Here is a 15,707-nt window from a genome sequence, read left to right as displayed (position 1 = left end):
CAGTTTGCTTCTGGGTACAATCCAAACTGTTAGCTTAAATCTTTAAAGCCCTTTGTGGCACGGGAGCGGGCTATCTGAGGGCACCTCTCCCTAGTTACCCATCCCATTAGATCAGGGAGAGGAAGCATGCTGCGTGTACCATCACCTAGGGTGTTCTGAGCCAGCTCCCCAAACATGACAAACCCTCTGACGTGAACTCAAAAGATTCCTTCATTAGGAATGCCGGCAGTCCCGGCAAAAAGTTTCTCTCGCAGGCTAACAAGTCTATCCGGCCGGAAGATTAATAGTTGTCTGCCACACCTATTCATCTCCGCCCCCTGCCTTTTATCCCCAGAGCTAGGGTGGGATCTCGCTAGCAGCGGTGGCTCTTCCTTTCCCAGGATCGGCCCATAGATTTCCACTGCTCTCCTCTCCTCTGCCTTCTGCACATCCGCGCATCAGACGCTGGACCCAGCTGTTCCTCCTCTTTCTCATCAGCCACCTCCAGATCTGGGGGCTGTTGACTTTCCATCTGAGGGCTGACGGATGGCCCAGGCTCCCTCCGTCTCCCTCTCCCTCTCCCCTCTCCCTCTCCCTCTCTCTCTTTCTGCCAGCTCAATTCCCCCTCGGAGCTCTGAGGTTGCCCTGATGCTGGCCCTGACTCCCACACCTCCTCCTCCTCCTCTGATTCGGCTGCTGGCCACAACATAGGGACTTACTATTGGTGAGTCCCAGAAAATGTGTCTTCTCCGCTATAGTGCCTGTCTTTTTTTTTTTTTTTTTAATTTGATTTATATGCCGCCCTTCTCCGGAGACTCAGGGCGGCTTACAGTGCGTTAAGCAATAGCCTTCATACTTTTGTATATTTATACAAAGTCAGCTTATTGCCCCCACAAACTGGGTCCTCAATTTACCTACCTTAGAAAGGATGGAAGGCTGAGTCAACCTTGAGCCTGGGGAGAGTCGAACTTACAGTAATTGCAGACAGCTGGTGTTAATCACAATGCTATCAGTCTGCTGAGCCACCAGGCCCAATATTGTCGTATGCAATATTCTTCCCATCCAAGGTAGGTTAGCTCCATCTCTTCTGACATCCCGAAATTCCTCCAGACCTAGCCTAGTGGGTCCCAAGGAACTGGAGACATGCTTATTATAGAAGTCGATGGAGTTGGCTGAAATGGCAAAATTGACTGCTTTGATTAAAGAAAAGAAACATACAGTACTTTTGTTTCCACAAGGAGACTGCTTCTGAACTTCGTGCCTGACGTGGAAAAGAATGAAAATTTGACTGGGTTTTACCGATTAGACTGATAGAGCTTTATAGAAATGGCTTGTTCATACTATTATGGAAAAGCAAAAAGTTGTGATTTGATGTTAGTGCCTTATTTTACCATACCAGAGACAGTTGGAAGTCAATGCTTCTTTTTCTTTCTTTTTTCTTATCTTTCCTCACTTCTCCTTTCCTCCCCCCCCACTGCTTTTCTATTTACTTTGCATTTCATATTTTATAATACTTTATAATTCAATAAACAAAGTTGACTGATAAAAAGAACCGGAGACAAGCTTAGATGTATTGCTGGGGTAACCATTTTTATCCTCTCTTTGCCTTGGGTTTACATTTTCATTTTTATAAACTTTCTCTTTTATATATATTTTTTTGTACATGTTTTATAGTTGTTTTATTCAATTGTTGTATGCTGCCTTAGAGTAGCCTGGTCCTTGCACTTATGACTGCTGCTCCATTCCTCTAGTCATGTGACCGTGATCCACATCCTTGGCAACCAGCTTGCAATTGTGAGCAGTTGCAGCATCCTGCAATCTTGTGGTTGCCACTTGTGACCTTCCCTGCCAGCTTCTGACAAGGAAGTCAAGGGAGAAGCTGGCAGGAGGTCACAAGTTGCAGTCATATGATGTCTCGCTTAATAACCACACTACCTAACAACAAATTTTCTGATCTTTATTGGTCATAAGCCGAGGACCACCTGTAGACCAATGAGCCAGAAAGGGGAATGTCTCAGTTAGCAATCCTGGCTCTTTAAGCCTCCATGAGCCTGGCCTCCAAAAATGCGCGCCTTCATTTCTTTCAACACAGTTCCTCCAGAGTTCTCCCCTGAGCAGACGCACCTTGTGCAAGCTGTGGAGCATGAGTCTGCCCGGTTGCCCCTTTTGGTTTCTGCCAGCCCTCCTGAGATTACCTATCGCTGGAGTTTCCTTGGAGAGGTGATCTTAACAGGTGGGTCTCACACCTTAGGATGAAATCTAAAGCAGGGGTCTCCAACCTTGGCAACTTTAAAACTTGTGGACTTCAACTCCCAGAATTCTCTGGGAGTTGAAGTCCACAAGTCTTAAAGTTGCCAAGGTTGGAGACCCCTGATCTAAAGAACCTGGAACTTGGGTAAGGTAAGAATAGCTGGATATCCTCTACCTGCTACATTCTATAAAATTCCCCATTTCTCCCATTTCCTATATGCCTGCTCTTTGCTTTTTAAAAATTTGCATGCTAATGGCCAAGCTGTATTTTTTTTTTTTAATTTAATTTATATGCCGCCCTTCTCCGGAGACTCAGGGTGGCTTACAATGTGTTAAGCAATAGCCTTCATACTTTTGTATATTTATACAAAGTCAGCTTATTGCCCCCACAAACTGGGTCCTCATTTAACCTACCTTAGAAAGGATGGAAGGCTGAGTCAACCTTGAGCCTGGTAAGATTCGAACCTGCAGAAATTGCAGGCAGCTGTGTTAATAACAGGGTGCATTAAACCACTGTACTACCAAGGCTCCTTATTTAAGGATTTAACGTTGTATTTAACATTGTGTCCAGGGGTGGGCTGCTGGGGGTTCGCAGGGGTTTGGGAGAACCTCTAGCTAAGATTATGTGCAGTTCAGAGAAACCCCAAATCCCACTCCTGGCTGGCCTCGCCCACCCTGCCCCTCCAGGAGTCCCCACGCGGCCCATTTTGGATGCAGGCAAATGCAGGGCGCACAAGGAGGCTCAGGGAGGGCGAAAAATGGGTCTACCGGACATTTGGGAAGACCGGAAACGGGCCCATTTCTGCTAGAGGGCCTCCGGAGTGGCCTCCCCAGGCTCTGGAGGTCGTTGTCGCCCACCCAGAGGCTCAAGGAAAGCCTCCAGAGTCCAGGGAGGGCCTGCTCTGGTGCATGATCCACCATGGCCATGCCTACCCAGCAACCAGGCAAAGAATCCCTTGCAAAATTTTTTGAAGCCCACCCGTGGTCCTGTCTACTGGGACTTACTGGGAGACCACGGAGGGAGAAGGAGACAATGGGAACAGGGACAAATGAGGAGAATGAGCTTTTAGTTCTGTTTATGTCAGTCTTGATTTAGTTCCAGCAGGGAGAGAAGATGAAAGGTTTGTGTCGAGCATTTTGAAAGGATGGGAAGGAAAAGAAAAAGAATCGGGTGTAAGGGTGGAGCCCTTAAAAAAGAGCCAGTGGGCCTTGAGACAGTCAAGATAAGTGGACAGGAAGAAGGAAAGGGGTCCGCAGAGATAAATCAAGATATGAAGGTAGAATATCCAGGAAGAGCCAAGATAATAGAATAGGATTGATAGGAGCCTTTGGGGGCTACAACTCAAAAAAACCAGGCTGGGCTGGGGGTAAACAGCCAGATAGAATAGGGAAAAATCCAAATTTGATTTAATATAATTTGTTAGCACGATTCTATTACATTAATTTGATGCAAGTGTATTTAATATTTGCTCTTTCTGGCGGCCAACATTTGGAGACCTGATGGCGTCCCGATGTGTCAATTTAGTGCATCTTTTCCATAAAGCATTGTTAATGCATTAAATGGCAGTGTTGAATTTAGATTTACCGACAAAGAAAGGGAGATTAGTATAGATCTGTTTCAAGCTATTTAGCTCTCATCAGCTAGCCATACCCTTCTGGGATTCGAACCGGGGCTACTTGCATATTAGGTAGATGTATTAACCTCTAAGCTACGGGCTCTCTTCGCTTTGTCGGCTATACCAGGGGAGAGTTTTTTTCCGGTGAGACCTGTCTATCAGGGCAACCTAGTCTACCCAAATATGGGACGGAGCATACCACTTCCGCTTTTGCCTTTCAGCCCCAATCCAGGAGCCTTTGCAGGCAGTCGCTTCTGCGACAAACTATTTTTGTCGCAGAAGCAGTGTCTTCTGTCCCATATATGGGTAGACCAGGTTGCCCTGATAGATCGCTCTCACCGGAAAAAAACACTTATTAAATGGCAGGTTTCTTACCCTTGGATTTTCTTTCTCTTGTGCCTTCCTGTGTCAAAGGTCTTCATATTTAGTGAAACAAAAAAATGGAGAATGGCCCCAATGGAGAATGGGGCCAAAAAATGGCCCCATTAGGCCTGTTTTTTGCCCTCTGCAAGCTCCAGAGCCTTTCTAGGAGCCTGGGGAGGGCGAAAACAGCCCACCCATCACCCGGAGGCCAGAAATGGCCCATTTGCTGACTTCCGGTGAGATAGGAAGGCTGTTTTTCACTCTCCTCAGGCTCCAGAGCCTTTCTAGGAGCCTGGGGAGAGCAAAAACGGTCTTCCCCACTCCTCTGGAGGCCCTCCGGAGGCCAGAAACCGCCCGTTTCCAAACTCCTGGTGGGCCCAGAAGGCCCGAAAATCAGCTGGCTGGTGCACACATGCGCGCCAGAGCTGAGCTCGTGTGCCCACCCCTATGGCTCCGTGTGCCACCTGTGGCACGCGTGCCATAGGTTCGCCATCATGGCCCTATACCATTTCAGACAGGTCTGAATCGGAGGTTAAAAACCTCCAATAATGAAGCACCTACAATTTCTGAAGGCAAGCTGTTCCACTGGTTATTTGTTCTCACTGTTAAGAAGTTTCTCCTTAATTGCGGGATGGAATTAAGAATTAGGATGGGAGCAAACCTGATGCAGAAGAACATTTGAACATTGAATCATTGATCACAGTTGGCTTGACTCATGAAATCCCTCCCCACTCCTCGCCGTGGTGCTCCAAGCGCTTGTTTCTTTGTGGAGCTTGACTTGTGATGGATTGTCTCTGTCGTAGACGGTTCCCCACGGTACCACTTGCGGGATGGTGGATCTCTGGAGATCTGGAATGTGACTCGAGCTGATGCCGGCAAATACAGGATCCACTGTGAGAATGCAGAAGGACAAAATGAAACCACCATCACTCTAAACGTGCACTGTAAGTTAACAGATTCGGAGGAATATATTCCCTGTCTTCACACATCTATGTAGACTCAAGAAAGAAAGGTTTGGTTTAACCCATCATTTCCCAAGCTGGTTCCATCCAGATGTGTCCGGCTAACTTACATCAGGCCCAGCCACAATGGCTAGTGGCCAGGGATTATGGGAATTTTGCCTCAACATTTCTTGAAGGACTCCGATTGAAGAAGGATGGAGTTCTTTTTCCATGTCCTACTCAATTTTATTTTTTACAGTTTCTTCTAAGATGGTCTATTTTCAGGGTGTCAAACTCAATTTCACTGAGGGCTGCATCAGGGTTGTGTTTGACCTCGGAGGGCCAGGGGCGTGGCTGGGTCTGGGTGTGGCCATGGTGGGCATGACATGGGACTTGTGTCGGGGGCACCTGTGATGGCCAAGTGCTAAGGCAGGACTTCCCTGAGACCCTCCCTCTCATTATAATCTTCCTTCCTTCCTTCCTTCCTTCCTTCCTTCCTTCCTTCCTTCCTTCCTTCCTTCCTTCCTTCCTTCCTTCCTTCCTCCCTCCCTCCCTCCCTTCCCTTCCCTTCCCTTCCCTTCCCTCCCTCCCTTTTCTCCTTTTACCTTCCCTCTTCCTTCTCCTTCCCTCTTCCTTCCCCTCTTTCCTTATTTTTCCTTCCTTGCTCTCTTCCCCTCTTCCCTTATTTGTCTTTCCTCTTTCCCTTTCTCCTTTCCTGTCCCTTCTTGCATGCTCAAATGCAAAAGGGGAAACATTTCTCCTTTTGTTTTGCTTTTAGTTTGTTTTGATAGCCTTCTGTCAGTGAAAACGGAGCTTGTGGGGGGGGGCACGCTCCATTTTCGCTGGCAGTGGACCGGTCCTTTGCTGTTTCCAGGCTGGTCCCACGGGCCAGGTCTAAGCACCCTGTGGGCCGGATCCGGCACGCGACCTTGAGTTTGACTCCCTGGTCTATTTAATTAAGCAGCTTGTATTATGAGGATTCTTACATTGGGCAAGAGTTGGACTAGAAGTTCTCCAAGTTTTCCAACCCTAGGATGCTATGATTTCGCAATATCACATTTTGTGGCCACTGCTAGGTCACCATCTTTCTCCCTTCAGATTTCTCAGGCGCAGGTCTGATCTGCGCGACTTTGCTAAGTTAACAGAACCGAATGTGTTTACTTAATCTGCATAATACATTAGGCATAATACACAGACACCTCCAGCCAAAGCTAAAATTAATGGAGAGCTTAGCATGTTGTAGAAATGCAGCCGTCAAATCGTTAACGCAGCTTGGACAGACAACTGTGTGAACCGAGTTATGCTTTTTTTCCCATCCCCTCTCCTTACAAACAGATTCGCCCTCTATCCGCAGCATTGCAGATCCAACTTACGTGGACCTGGGGGACACCGCCGAAATCGTGTGCCAGGCTGATGCCAACCCCATACCAAATTTCCAGTGGAGGTGGCTGGTAAAGTTATAGGGCTGAGCCAGGAGAAAGCAGGGGAAGGATTGGCATTGATTCTGTATGCTAACCCTATAGTGGTGCCAGCAGGAGAATGTTTCTTACTCCAATTAAAAGGGATTTGATGCGGCCATGCCAAGCGAGATGACCTTTTTTCCCAACCTCCTTTTACAACTTGATGGCTAATAATGGTTCTTTAATGGCCGCTGACAACTAAAGAATACTTCCTTTAAAGGCTTTGGTAATGTAGCTCCTAACAATCAGACATATTGCATGGACTGCGGTGAGCCGGACATTAAAAAAAAAAAAGACATAAGAATCAGCTTTGTGTTTAACTGTCTGGCAGGAATCTTGCATTACTCCAAGATTATGAGGCTGTTTTGCAGGAGCTAATGCTTCTTTAGAGACTGACATTATGTGGTTGGTGGTTTGCTCCACTTTACTCAATACATAAAGGTAAATAAGAGCTGGGGATTTTTTTTTTTTAAGCCCAAGAAGTTCTTGGATAATCTTCCAGGGGCTATGTGCCAGTGATAAGTGGTGCCAAAGACAAGCGTAGGAAAAGAAAAGGAAAGCCACACATATACTGGCAGATGTGAGATGTGCTCTGTGCAGAGGACTGAAGGATGGGGTGGGGAATCAGTGAGAAAGAGAGTTCTTAATTACAGATAATCCTCGGTTTACAATCATTTACATACAATAAGAACCGTGGTGGCACAGTGGTTAGAATGCAGTATTGCAGGCTAATTCTGCCGACTGCCTGCAGTTTGATCGTCACCGGCTCAAGGTTGACTCAGCCTTCCATCCTTATATATGCAAGGAATTGTTGGTGCAGACACCAGGAGGTTAAGCTAAAGGTTAAAAGCTGAGGTGGCGCAGTGGTTAGAATACAGTACTGCAGGCTCCTTCTGCTGCCTGCCGGCTGCCTGCAATTTGGCAGTTCGAATCTCACCAGGCTCAAGGTTGACTCAGCCTTCCATCCTTCCGAGGTGGGTAAAATGAGGACCCAGATTGTTGGGGGCAATAGGCTGACTCTGTAAACCGCTTAGAGAGGGCTGTAAAAGCACTGTGAAGTGGTATATAAGTCTAAGTGCTATTGTATGGCTTAATACAATCTTCCTGTTATTCTGGCATCTTATGCAGGGCGATTTGGAGCGCAGCCTGGAAGATTTGGGTTTTAAAGTATTGTCTGAAGGATTAGTGGGCACCCTGCGGGTCGAGGGAGCCCAACGAACACATGCTGGACTTTATGAGTGTCAAGTAGATAATGGCATCTCCCCAGCAGCCAAAAGCAGTGCTCGTTTGATTGTGCGATGTAAGTATTAACACTAGTCAACCTTTAATATGTCCTAGACTTAAAGACTCCTATAAAATCCAAGGTTTTACTTGTCATAATTGCTTGTTACCCACCCCTGGAGTGTTTCTCTGAGCCCCTTGATGTCATCCTTTTCTTTGTTTTTCTTTTCAGCCAGCAGCTTACACATGCAACACAATTTTAACCACACATCTCTCTTCCCTTCTAGACCCACCAGAAATCATCAAGGGCCCCGGGCAGAACAAAGTGGCAGCTTCAGGTGATGGAAGAAGCCAAGCTGTGCTTCAGTGCAGTGCTCAGGGTGTGCCCAGTGTGCTCTTCAGCTGGGCCAAGAATGGGGTCTCCCTCGATCTCCAAAGTCCCAGGTAAGATTTCCCATCAGGAGGTGAAGTAATAAAATAATGAAGAGTTGAGGTTGACTTTGGATGACTGCACGGACACAACCACACAGTGTCTTGGCCCTCCAGCGGCCAGCAGAGCTGGCAGCAGATTCGGACAGTGAGGAGGTTGGGGAGGAACATGGGCCAGTCCTGGAGTCTGGAGAAGGCTCTGATGAGGGCTCTGCGTCGGAGGCAGAGAGGGAGCCAGGGCCGCATGGCAGTTATCATCTGCCTTCAGAGTCAGACATCAGGGAGGCAGACGAACAGCTGGAGCCTGTTCCCAGGGTGCGCATGCGCAGAATTGCCAGACGAAGGGAACAGCTAAAGAACAAGGATTGACTTGGGAGTAAGGCCACAGGTGGATGATGAATGGCCCTTCCCAGAGGGAATAAAAGAAGAGCAAAAGGGGAGTGGAGTTTGCAGGAGACAATTAGTTCGCTTAATTGGTTCGTGACTCTCAGAGATTTCTTGCCAAGTTTTGAAGCTATCGGCCTGCCAGCTCTCCAAGCCAGATAAGGTCTGTGACTGTAAATTCTCCCTTGAAAGACTTTGCTGGATGTGAATGAGAGGAATTCACAGTAACTTAATAAAAGGGGTTTTTTGTCGGGACAAGGAGTCTGCTTCATGTTCTTGCGAAGCCTAGGTCAGAACACACAGGTTGCTCACAAACACAATGGGGACTAGAATTTCCACTGCTAAGCAAAGGGTGTTGTTAAGTGAGACATGCCCAATTTTACGATCTTTTTTTTGCCATGGTTGTTAAGCGAATCACTGCAGTGAATCATACAATTAATGAATTGGGCATCCCCCGATGCTTTCCTTGTCGGAAGTTGACTGGGAAGGTCGCAAATGGCAATCACATGACCCCAGAACAGTGCAACCATTGCAAATACATCTGGTTGCCAAGCATCTGAATTTTAATCATTTTTTTACTACCGGTTCTGTGGGTGTGGCTTGGTAGGCATGGCCAGGGGGTGTGACAGGCAGCACTCGGCCTCCTGCACCCCCCTGGGAGCAAAAACTGGCTGCAAGGGGGGACGTGCTGCCCCCCCCACCCCGTTTTGGGCCTAGGAGGCCTCCCTGGGAGCCAAAATGGGGCACGTGGGGACTCCTGGAAGGGGTGGGGCCAGCCAGCAATTTAACTACCGGTTCGCTCGAACCAGCCCAAACCAGCTGAATCCCACCACCCGTTGTAAGTCATTGTTTTTCAGTTGCATGATAGCTTTGAACGGTTGCTAAGTGAATGATTGTAAATCAAGAATTAGCTCTATGTAAATGGTTCTTCCAGTTCAGGCATGGTGCTCTCCTTTCCCACCAAGTCCTAATCAAGCGTGACCCTGCTTAGCTTCTGAGCCCAAACAACATTGCCCAAGTGCTACATACCTGTTGAGCATCATAAGAGCTGCAGTGGCGCAGTGGTTAGAGTGCAGTACTGCAGGCTACTTCTGCTGACTGCCGGCTGCCTGCAATTTGGCAGCTCGAATCTCACCACCAGGCTCAAGGTTGACTCAGCCTTCCATCCTTCCGAGGTGGGTAAAATGAGGACCCAGATTGTTGGGGGCAAGAGGCTGACTCTGTAAACCTTTTAGAGAGGGCTGTAAAGTACTGTGAAGTGGTATATAAGTGCTATTGCTATTGCTATTAGCATCTTCTAAGCAGTGAATTTTATTGAGGTCAATCTGCATCACTTGAAGTCATATCTCCTGGTCCCTTATCAGCTTCATTTTAGTTACTGCCCATAAGGCTCTGCAGGGGACAGAACAGGGAAGATCAAATATATTGCCGTGTCACAATGCAAACCACATAACTTATGTACTTGCATCCGACATTGGGACACAACTATGAAAGTCTATTGTGATCCATATTTTATCATTTTTTGGGGTCGTGATGGTTTGTATCAGATATCTGTGTTATTGTCCAATTCATTTTTTATTATGTTTCCGCAAGTCAAATATAGTTTGATTTCAGTTAGGCTGTAAGGGCAGGAATTTATACATAAGTAAGCGGCCCTGTAAATCTTTGCTGTGTCTCCTCCTGTCTCTCTCCATCAAATTAAGTTTCCCTGCCTTCGAAAAAGGGCAGTGGAAGTTCGCCGTTGCTTACAGTTATTCCCAAACATTTACACTCAGCTTGCAAAGGCTTAACTCCTTTTTGGGCAAACGGGGGTGGGTGGGTGGGGGGGATAGGGATTAAACATCTCCCAGGAGTTGAATGCTTACAATATTCTGTTCAGTTCTATTTGGAATTAAATTTGTAACTTAAAAGTTGTTCCAACGTGGCTGGGGTCCAAGCTAAGCCAGCCGAAGTTTGATAATCAGTTTGGCACTCATCTGGATTCAGTTTGGTTCCAGTTGAATTGGGGAAATGTTACAAATGCATTTTTATCTGCAAGAGAAGAATGGGGAATGGAATGAATCAATAGGGTGAATTTGCTATATTCAAATGTCAGAAATCACACATAAGAATAGATATGGTACTGAAAAGATTCGTTTACTTTCTCCCAATCTCTGTTTTCCTCTCCCTCCCCTCCCCTCCTCCTCTCCCTCCCCTCTTCCTCTCCTCCTCTTCCCTCCCTGTCTCATCCCCATCCCTCTCACCTCTCCATCTCCCTCTCCTCTCCCTCTCCCTCTCCCACTCCACCCCTCTCGCTCTCCTCCTCTCCTCTCTTCTCCCTGTCCCCATTCCCCACTCCTCTCCCTCTCCCTCCTCTCCTTCCCTCTCCTCTCCTCTCCTTCTCTCCTCTCCCTCTCCCTATTCCCTTCTCCTCTCCCTCCCTCTCCTCTCCTTCTCCTCTCCCACTCCCCTCCCTCTCCTCCTCTCCTCTCCCTGTCCCTCTCCTCCCCTCTTGCTCTCCCCCTCCCCTTTCCCTCTCCCTCTCCCTGTTCCCATCCCCTTCTCCTGTCCTTCTCCTCTCCTCTCCTCTTGCTCTCCTCCTCTCCTCTCCTCTCCTCTCCCTGTCCCCATCCCACTCTCCTGTCCCTCTCCCTCAACTCTCTTCCCCTCCCTTCCCTTCCCCTCTCTGCCCCTCCCCCCTGGATTTCTTTTGTTTCTCAATTTGTCACTGCATTTTCATTTGTCAAATATTTAATGATGACTGAGCCGCACCACTTTTATGATATAATTCATGATATTATCTTTTCCCCCAGGTATAGTGTGGTCACAAGCTACGAGGATTCTTTACACACCAGCACCTTAACCATTGCCAATGTGAGCGCAATGCTTGACTATGCCATCTTCACCTGTACGGCCAACAATGATCTGGGCACAGATGTCTTTGACATCCAGCTACTTAGCACAAGTAAGGAACAGCTGGAAACCTGGATGTCCATCTGGTGAAGTTTGAAGATCAAAACAAATCCTTGTACCATTTGAATTAACTTGAACTACTTTGATAATTTCTTGCCAGGTCGTCCTGACCCACCAACAGAGTTCAAAGTTGTCAGTGTAGCTCATAATTGGTTGGCTTTGGAGTGGATCCCAGGTTTTGATGGAGGCCTGCAGCAAAGCTTTCGTGTCAGGTAGGACTCATGGAGATTAAAGTCCCATCTGTCAACACAGGGAAAGATGCTTTAAATCAATGTAACTCTCATGAGTTCCATAGAGGAATTCTTGAGAACTGCTATCACTTGGTTAAGTTGTTGTTCTTAGGAACTTTGAGATGTGCCAGGTCCAAAACCAAGAATGACATGTGATGATTCTTCTAAGCTGAATTCTTTATCGTTTCCACACTGGTAGACAGAATCTTGCCAGACTAAGCACTCTGCTATCTGCATCTACCATATACTCTGCGAACTGTTAGGGAGGGTCTGTCTTCACCCTCTTTTTTGCACATATCAAAATATCAGACTGAGTTTTCTCTTATTCCTCTACAACGCACTCCTTCCCTCTTGGGTATCCAGCCTACTACATTCCATCACACTCGGCAACTTTAAGAAGTGTGGACTTGAATGTTCAGAATTCTGGGACTTGAAGTCCACGCAGATACCGAGGTTGAGAAACACTGTCCTAATGAACAAGCTATGCTATGCATTGTGCATGAAATAAGTATATTCATATAATAACTCTGGAATGAACCCCCCCCGAGAGTTGTGTGATAGCGATAGCAACAGCACTTAGGCTTATATACCGCTTTACAGTGTTTTACAGCCCTCTCTAAGCAGTTTACAGAGTCAGCATATTGCCCTCAACAATCTGGGTCCTCATTTTACCGACTTTGGAAGGAATCTTAAATCTGAGTCAACCTTGAGCCTGATGAGATTTGAACTGCCAAATTGCAGGCAGCAGAAGTAGCCTGCAGTACTGCACTTTAACCACTGCGGCATTGTGGCTCATCCCATTCTTGTGCCGTTCTAGAAGTCATTGAAGGTCTGGTTGTTCTCCCGGGCCTTAGGGTCACAAGGACCACGAAACCCCTTTCTGTTTTGTTCTATTTTGTTTTGATCCGTTTGGGTTTAGCTTTGGTATCTTGGTCTTCTTGTCCATCATATGCATGTCTTTTTAGTTGTAATGCTACCCAGAATTGCTTTGGAGCTGAATGGCCTACACGCAGTGGTGAAATCTAATTTTTTTTTACTACCGGTTCTGTGGGTGTGGCTCGGGCGTGGCATGGCTTGGTGGGTGTGGCTCGGTGGGCATGGCAGGGTACTGCAAAATCCCTGTTCCCACCCCACTCCAGGGGAAGGATATTGCAAAAACATTCCCACCCCATTCTGGGGCCACTAGTTTTTTGAACTACTCAAAATTTCCGCTACCGGTTCTCCAGAACTGGTCAGAACCTGCTGGATCTCACCCCTGCCTACATGTGAAATATATAAAGATGTACTGAAATGTCCTTGCCATCAAGTGACACACGTAGACTAGACATTTAAGCGAAACCATTAGGGAAAAGCGGTTAGAAAAAGAGACAATGTCAGCGCAGAAACAGATGGAATTTATTAATTTGAATAATCCACATTCAGAAATTATCCACGCTTCCAAGATGTACATGGATTAGGCAGTGTGGGCCTGATGCCCCTTCATGTCACACATTATGTATTTAATGAATTTGTTCTTCTCAGCAGCTTTTATCTCCACTTCCTTTCACTCAGATATCATTGGCCTGGGGCTCCCAGCTTTCTGTACGTGGACGTCTTTCCACCACAGTCTCCAACTTTTACGCTGACTGGCCTGCAGCCGAGCACCCTCTATAATGTCTCTGTCAATGCACGCAATGCTCTTGGAGAGAGTGATTTTGCAGATGGGGGTGCAGGGCTGAGCATCACCACAGAAGGTAAGGGGCTTCAAGCAGGGGTGGGCTGCTGGGGGTTCGCAGGGGTTCGGGAGAACTTCTAGCTAAGATTCTGTGTGGTTTGGAGAACCCCAAATCCTACTCTTGGCTGGCCTCGACTACCCCTCCCCTCCCAGGAGTCCCCATGTGGTCCGTTTTGGATGCAGGTAAACACAGAGCACATGCAGAGGCTCGGGGAGGGTGAAAAACGGGCCTATTGGAAGTTTGGGAAGGCCAGAAATGAGCCTGTTTCTGGCCTCCAGAGGGCCTCTGGAGCCTGGGGAGGCCGTTTTTGCCCTCCCGGAGGCTCAAGAAAAACATCCGAAGCCCGAAGAAGGCAAAAACGCTCCCCCCCCCACGTGGTGCAGGAGGCCGACTAGGCTACGCCCACCATGGTCCCGCCCACCCAGCAACCGGGCAGAGAAACCCTTGCTAAAATTTTTGAAGCCACCCCTAGCTTCAAGGTAGTCCAGACCAGAAGCAACAATGAATACTAGCTCTATGTTTACTGCAAGCTTATATTGAGAGAATCTTGCAAATCTGAAAAACGAGGGAGGGTCTCTTTTGAAACACTTTCCACCCCCTCCCTCCCTCCTGTGGGCTTAGACATCTTTTGCATGACAGTTGTCTAGTCTGCAGCTCTCCTTCCCGTCTTCCCATCCTTCCCGTCTTCCAAGGTCATCCACACATCCCATTACAGGAACAAGAGCAGAGCCCCGGCAAAGGAGCATGTGGGGCATACTTATATTTTAAGGAGCAAAAAGGCAGCGATTGTGTAGTAGGCGTAGTGCTGGACATGGACCAAAGAGATCCAGCTCTGAAGCTGAATTGGGTTGAATGTTTTATTCGGCTGAGTGCGATTAGACACACATGGAATTTGTCTCCGGTACAGAAGCACTCGGTGTACTAGCAAGGCAACAAAGAAAATAATAACACCAATAAAAAGGGGATGTAAAGAAAATAATAAAAGGAATAAATAATAAGACTACAGCCACATTCTATGGGTTGATATACATACACATTAGACAGAACCTGTGAGAATTAGATGTTCAGCAGAATGATGGCAGGAGGGAAAAACTTGTGCCTCTGTCTAGTTGTCTGGGAACGCAAGTTCTGTCAGCCTTGAATTTCACAAAATAGCAATAGCATTAGCATTTATATACCGCTCCATAGTGCTTTACAGCACTCTCGGAGAGGTTTACAAACGTCAGCATATTGCCCCCAGCAATTTGGGTCCTTATTATACCAACCTTGGAAGGATGGAAGGCTGACTCGACCTTGAGCTGGTGAGGATTGAACTCCTGGCTGTGGGCAGAGTTTGCTTGCAATGCTGCAGTCTAACCACTGCGCCACCACAATGCCCAAATTCCAAAAGCGAGTTTACCTGGTTATAAAGATAATAAAGATGGAGGCAGGAAAATATACTACTCATATTTTTAGAAGAAGGAAGGAATACTTGAAGGGTAGAATAAATAAGGTAGAAAAACCATCTTTGGAATCATATCTGGATTAAATTACGATAAGACAATCAGTGAGGTGGAGTGATGGAAAAGTGTTGTTGAACTGGCAATAGAGAGGCCCAGTTTCTAGTCTGTTCTCATCGACATAAGCTCCCTCTCAGCCCAACTCACCTCACAGAGTTGTTGTTGTGGGGAAAATAGGAGAAAATAGGAGAAAGAAAGAAAGAAAGAACCAGTGTGGTCTAGTGCAGGGGTGTCGAACTTGATTTCATTGAGGGCCATATCTGGGTTGTGTTTGGACTCGGGGGGGGGGCGTGGCCAGCTTGATATCACTCATGTCCTGCCAGCAGAAAACAGGTTCCTGAGCATTGTTTTCAACTATGATGGCCTCCTGCAATCCTCTGCCAGCGAAAACGGAGCTCAGGAGACCTGCATGCAGCCCTTGCGAGCTCTGTTTTCAGCTGTGACGGCCTCCTGCAACCCTCTGCCAGTGAAAATGGAGCTCAGGAGAGCCACATGCAGCCCTTGCGAGTCCCGTTTTCAGCTGCAATGGCCTCCTGCAACCCTCTGCCAGTGAAAATGGGGCTTGGAAGGGCAGCCCCTCTGACTGCCCTTAGTCCAGTCCTTCGCTGTTTCCTGGATGTCCCCACAGGCCAGATCTTCGGCCCCCGGGCCTTGAATTTGACACCCCT

At 47.4% G+C, this 15,707-nt stretch overlaps 1 protein-coding gene across 2 annotated transcripts in view; it reads left to right on the top strand.

The window, feature by feature from the left end:
- Positions 1-15,707, top strand: part of NPHS1 (NPHS1 adhesion molecule, nephrin) — a 50,366-nt gene that overhangs the window by 28,404 nt on the left and 6,255 nt on the right. For both annotated transcript variants that reach the window (XM_087876439.1, XM_034423660.2), the window contains exons 16-23: positions 2,072-2,212; positions 5,012-5,152; positions 6,485-6,600; positions 7,738-7,909; positions 8,118-8,274; positions 11,436-11,587; positions 11,696-11,807; positions 13,377-13,558. In XM_087876439.1, the coding sequence (XP_087732565.1) occupies positions 2,072-2,212; positions 5,012-5,152; positions 6,485-6,600; positions 7,738-7,909; positions 8,118-8,274; positions 11,436-11,587; positions 11,696-11,807; positions 13,377-13,558 (1,173 nt within the window). The remainder of the gene's footprint in view (positions 1-2,071; positions 2,213-5,011; positions 5,153-6,484; positions 6,601-7,737; positions 7,910-8,117; positions 8,275-11,435; positions 11,588-11,695; positions 11,808-13,376; positions 13,559-15,707) is intronic.

This window comes from Pantherophis guttatus, chromosome 10 (assembly GCF_059756535.1).
Source record: "Pantherophis guttatus breed Tessera chromosome 10, ASM5975653v1, whole genome shotgun sequence".
Taxonomy (NCBI): domain Eukaryota; kingdom Metazoa; phylum Chordata; class Lepidosauria; order Squamata; family Colubridae; genus Pantherophis; species Pantherophis guttatus.
Note: the sequence above shows the minus strand (reverse complement) of the source record. Positions and strands in the feature narration are given on the sequence as shown.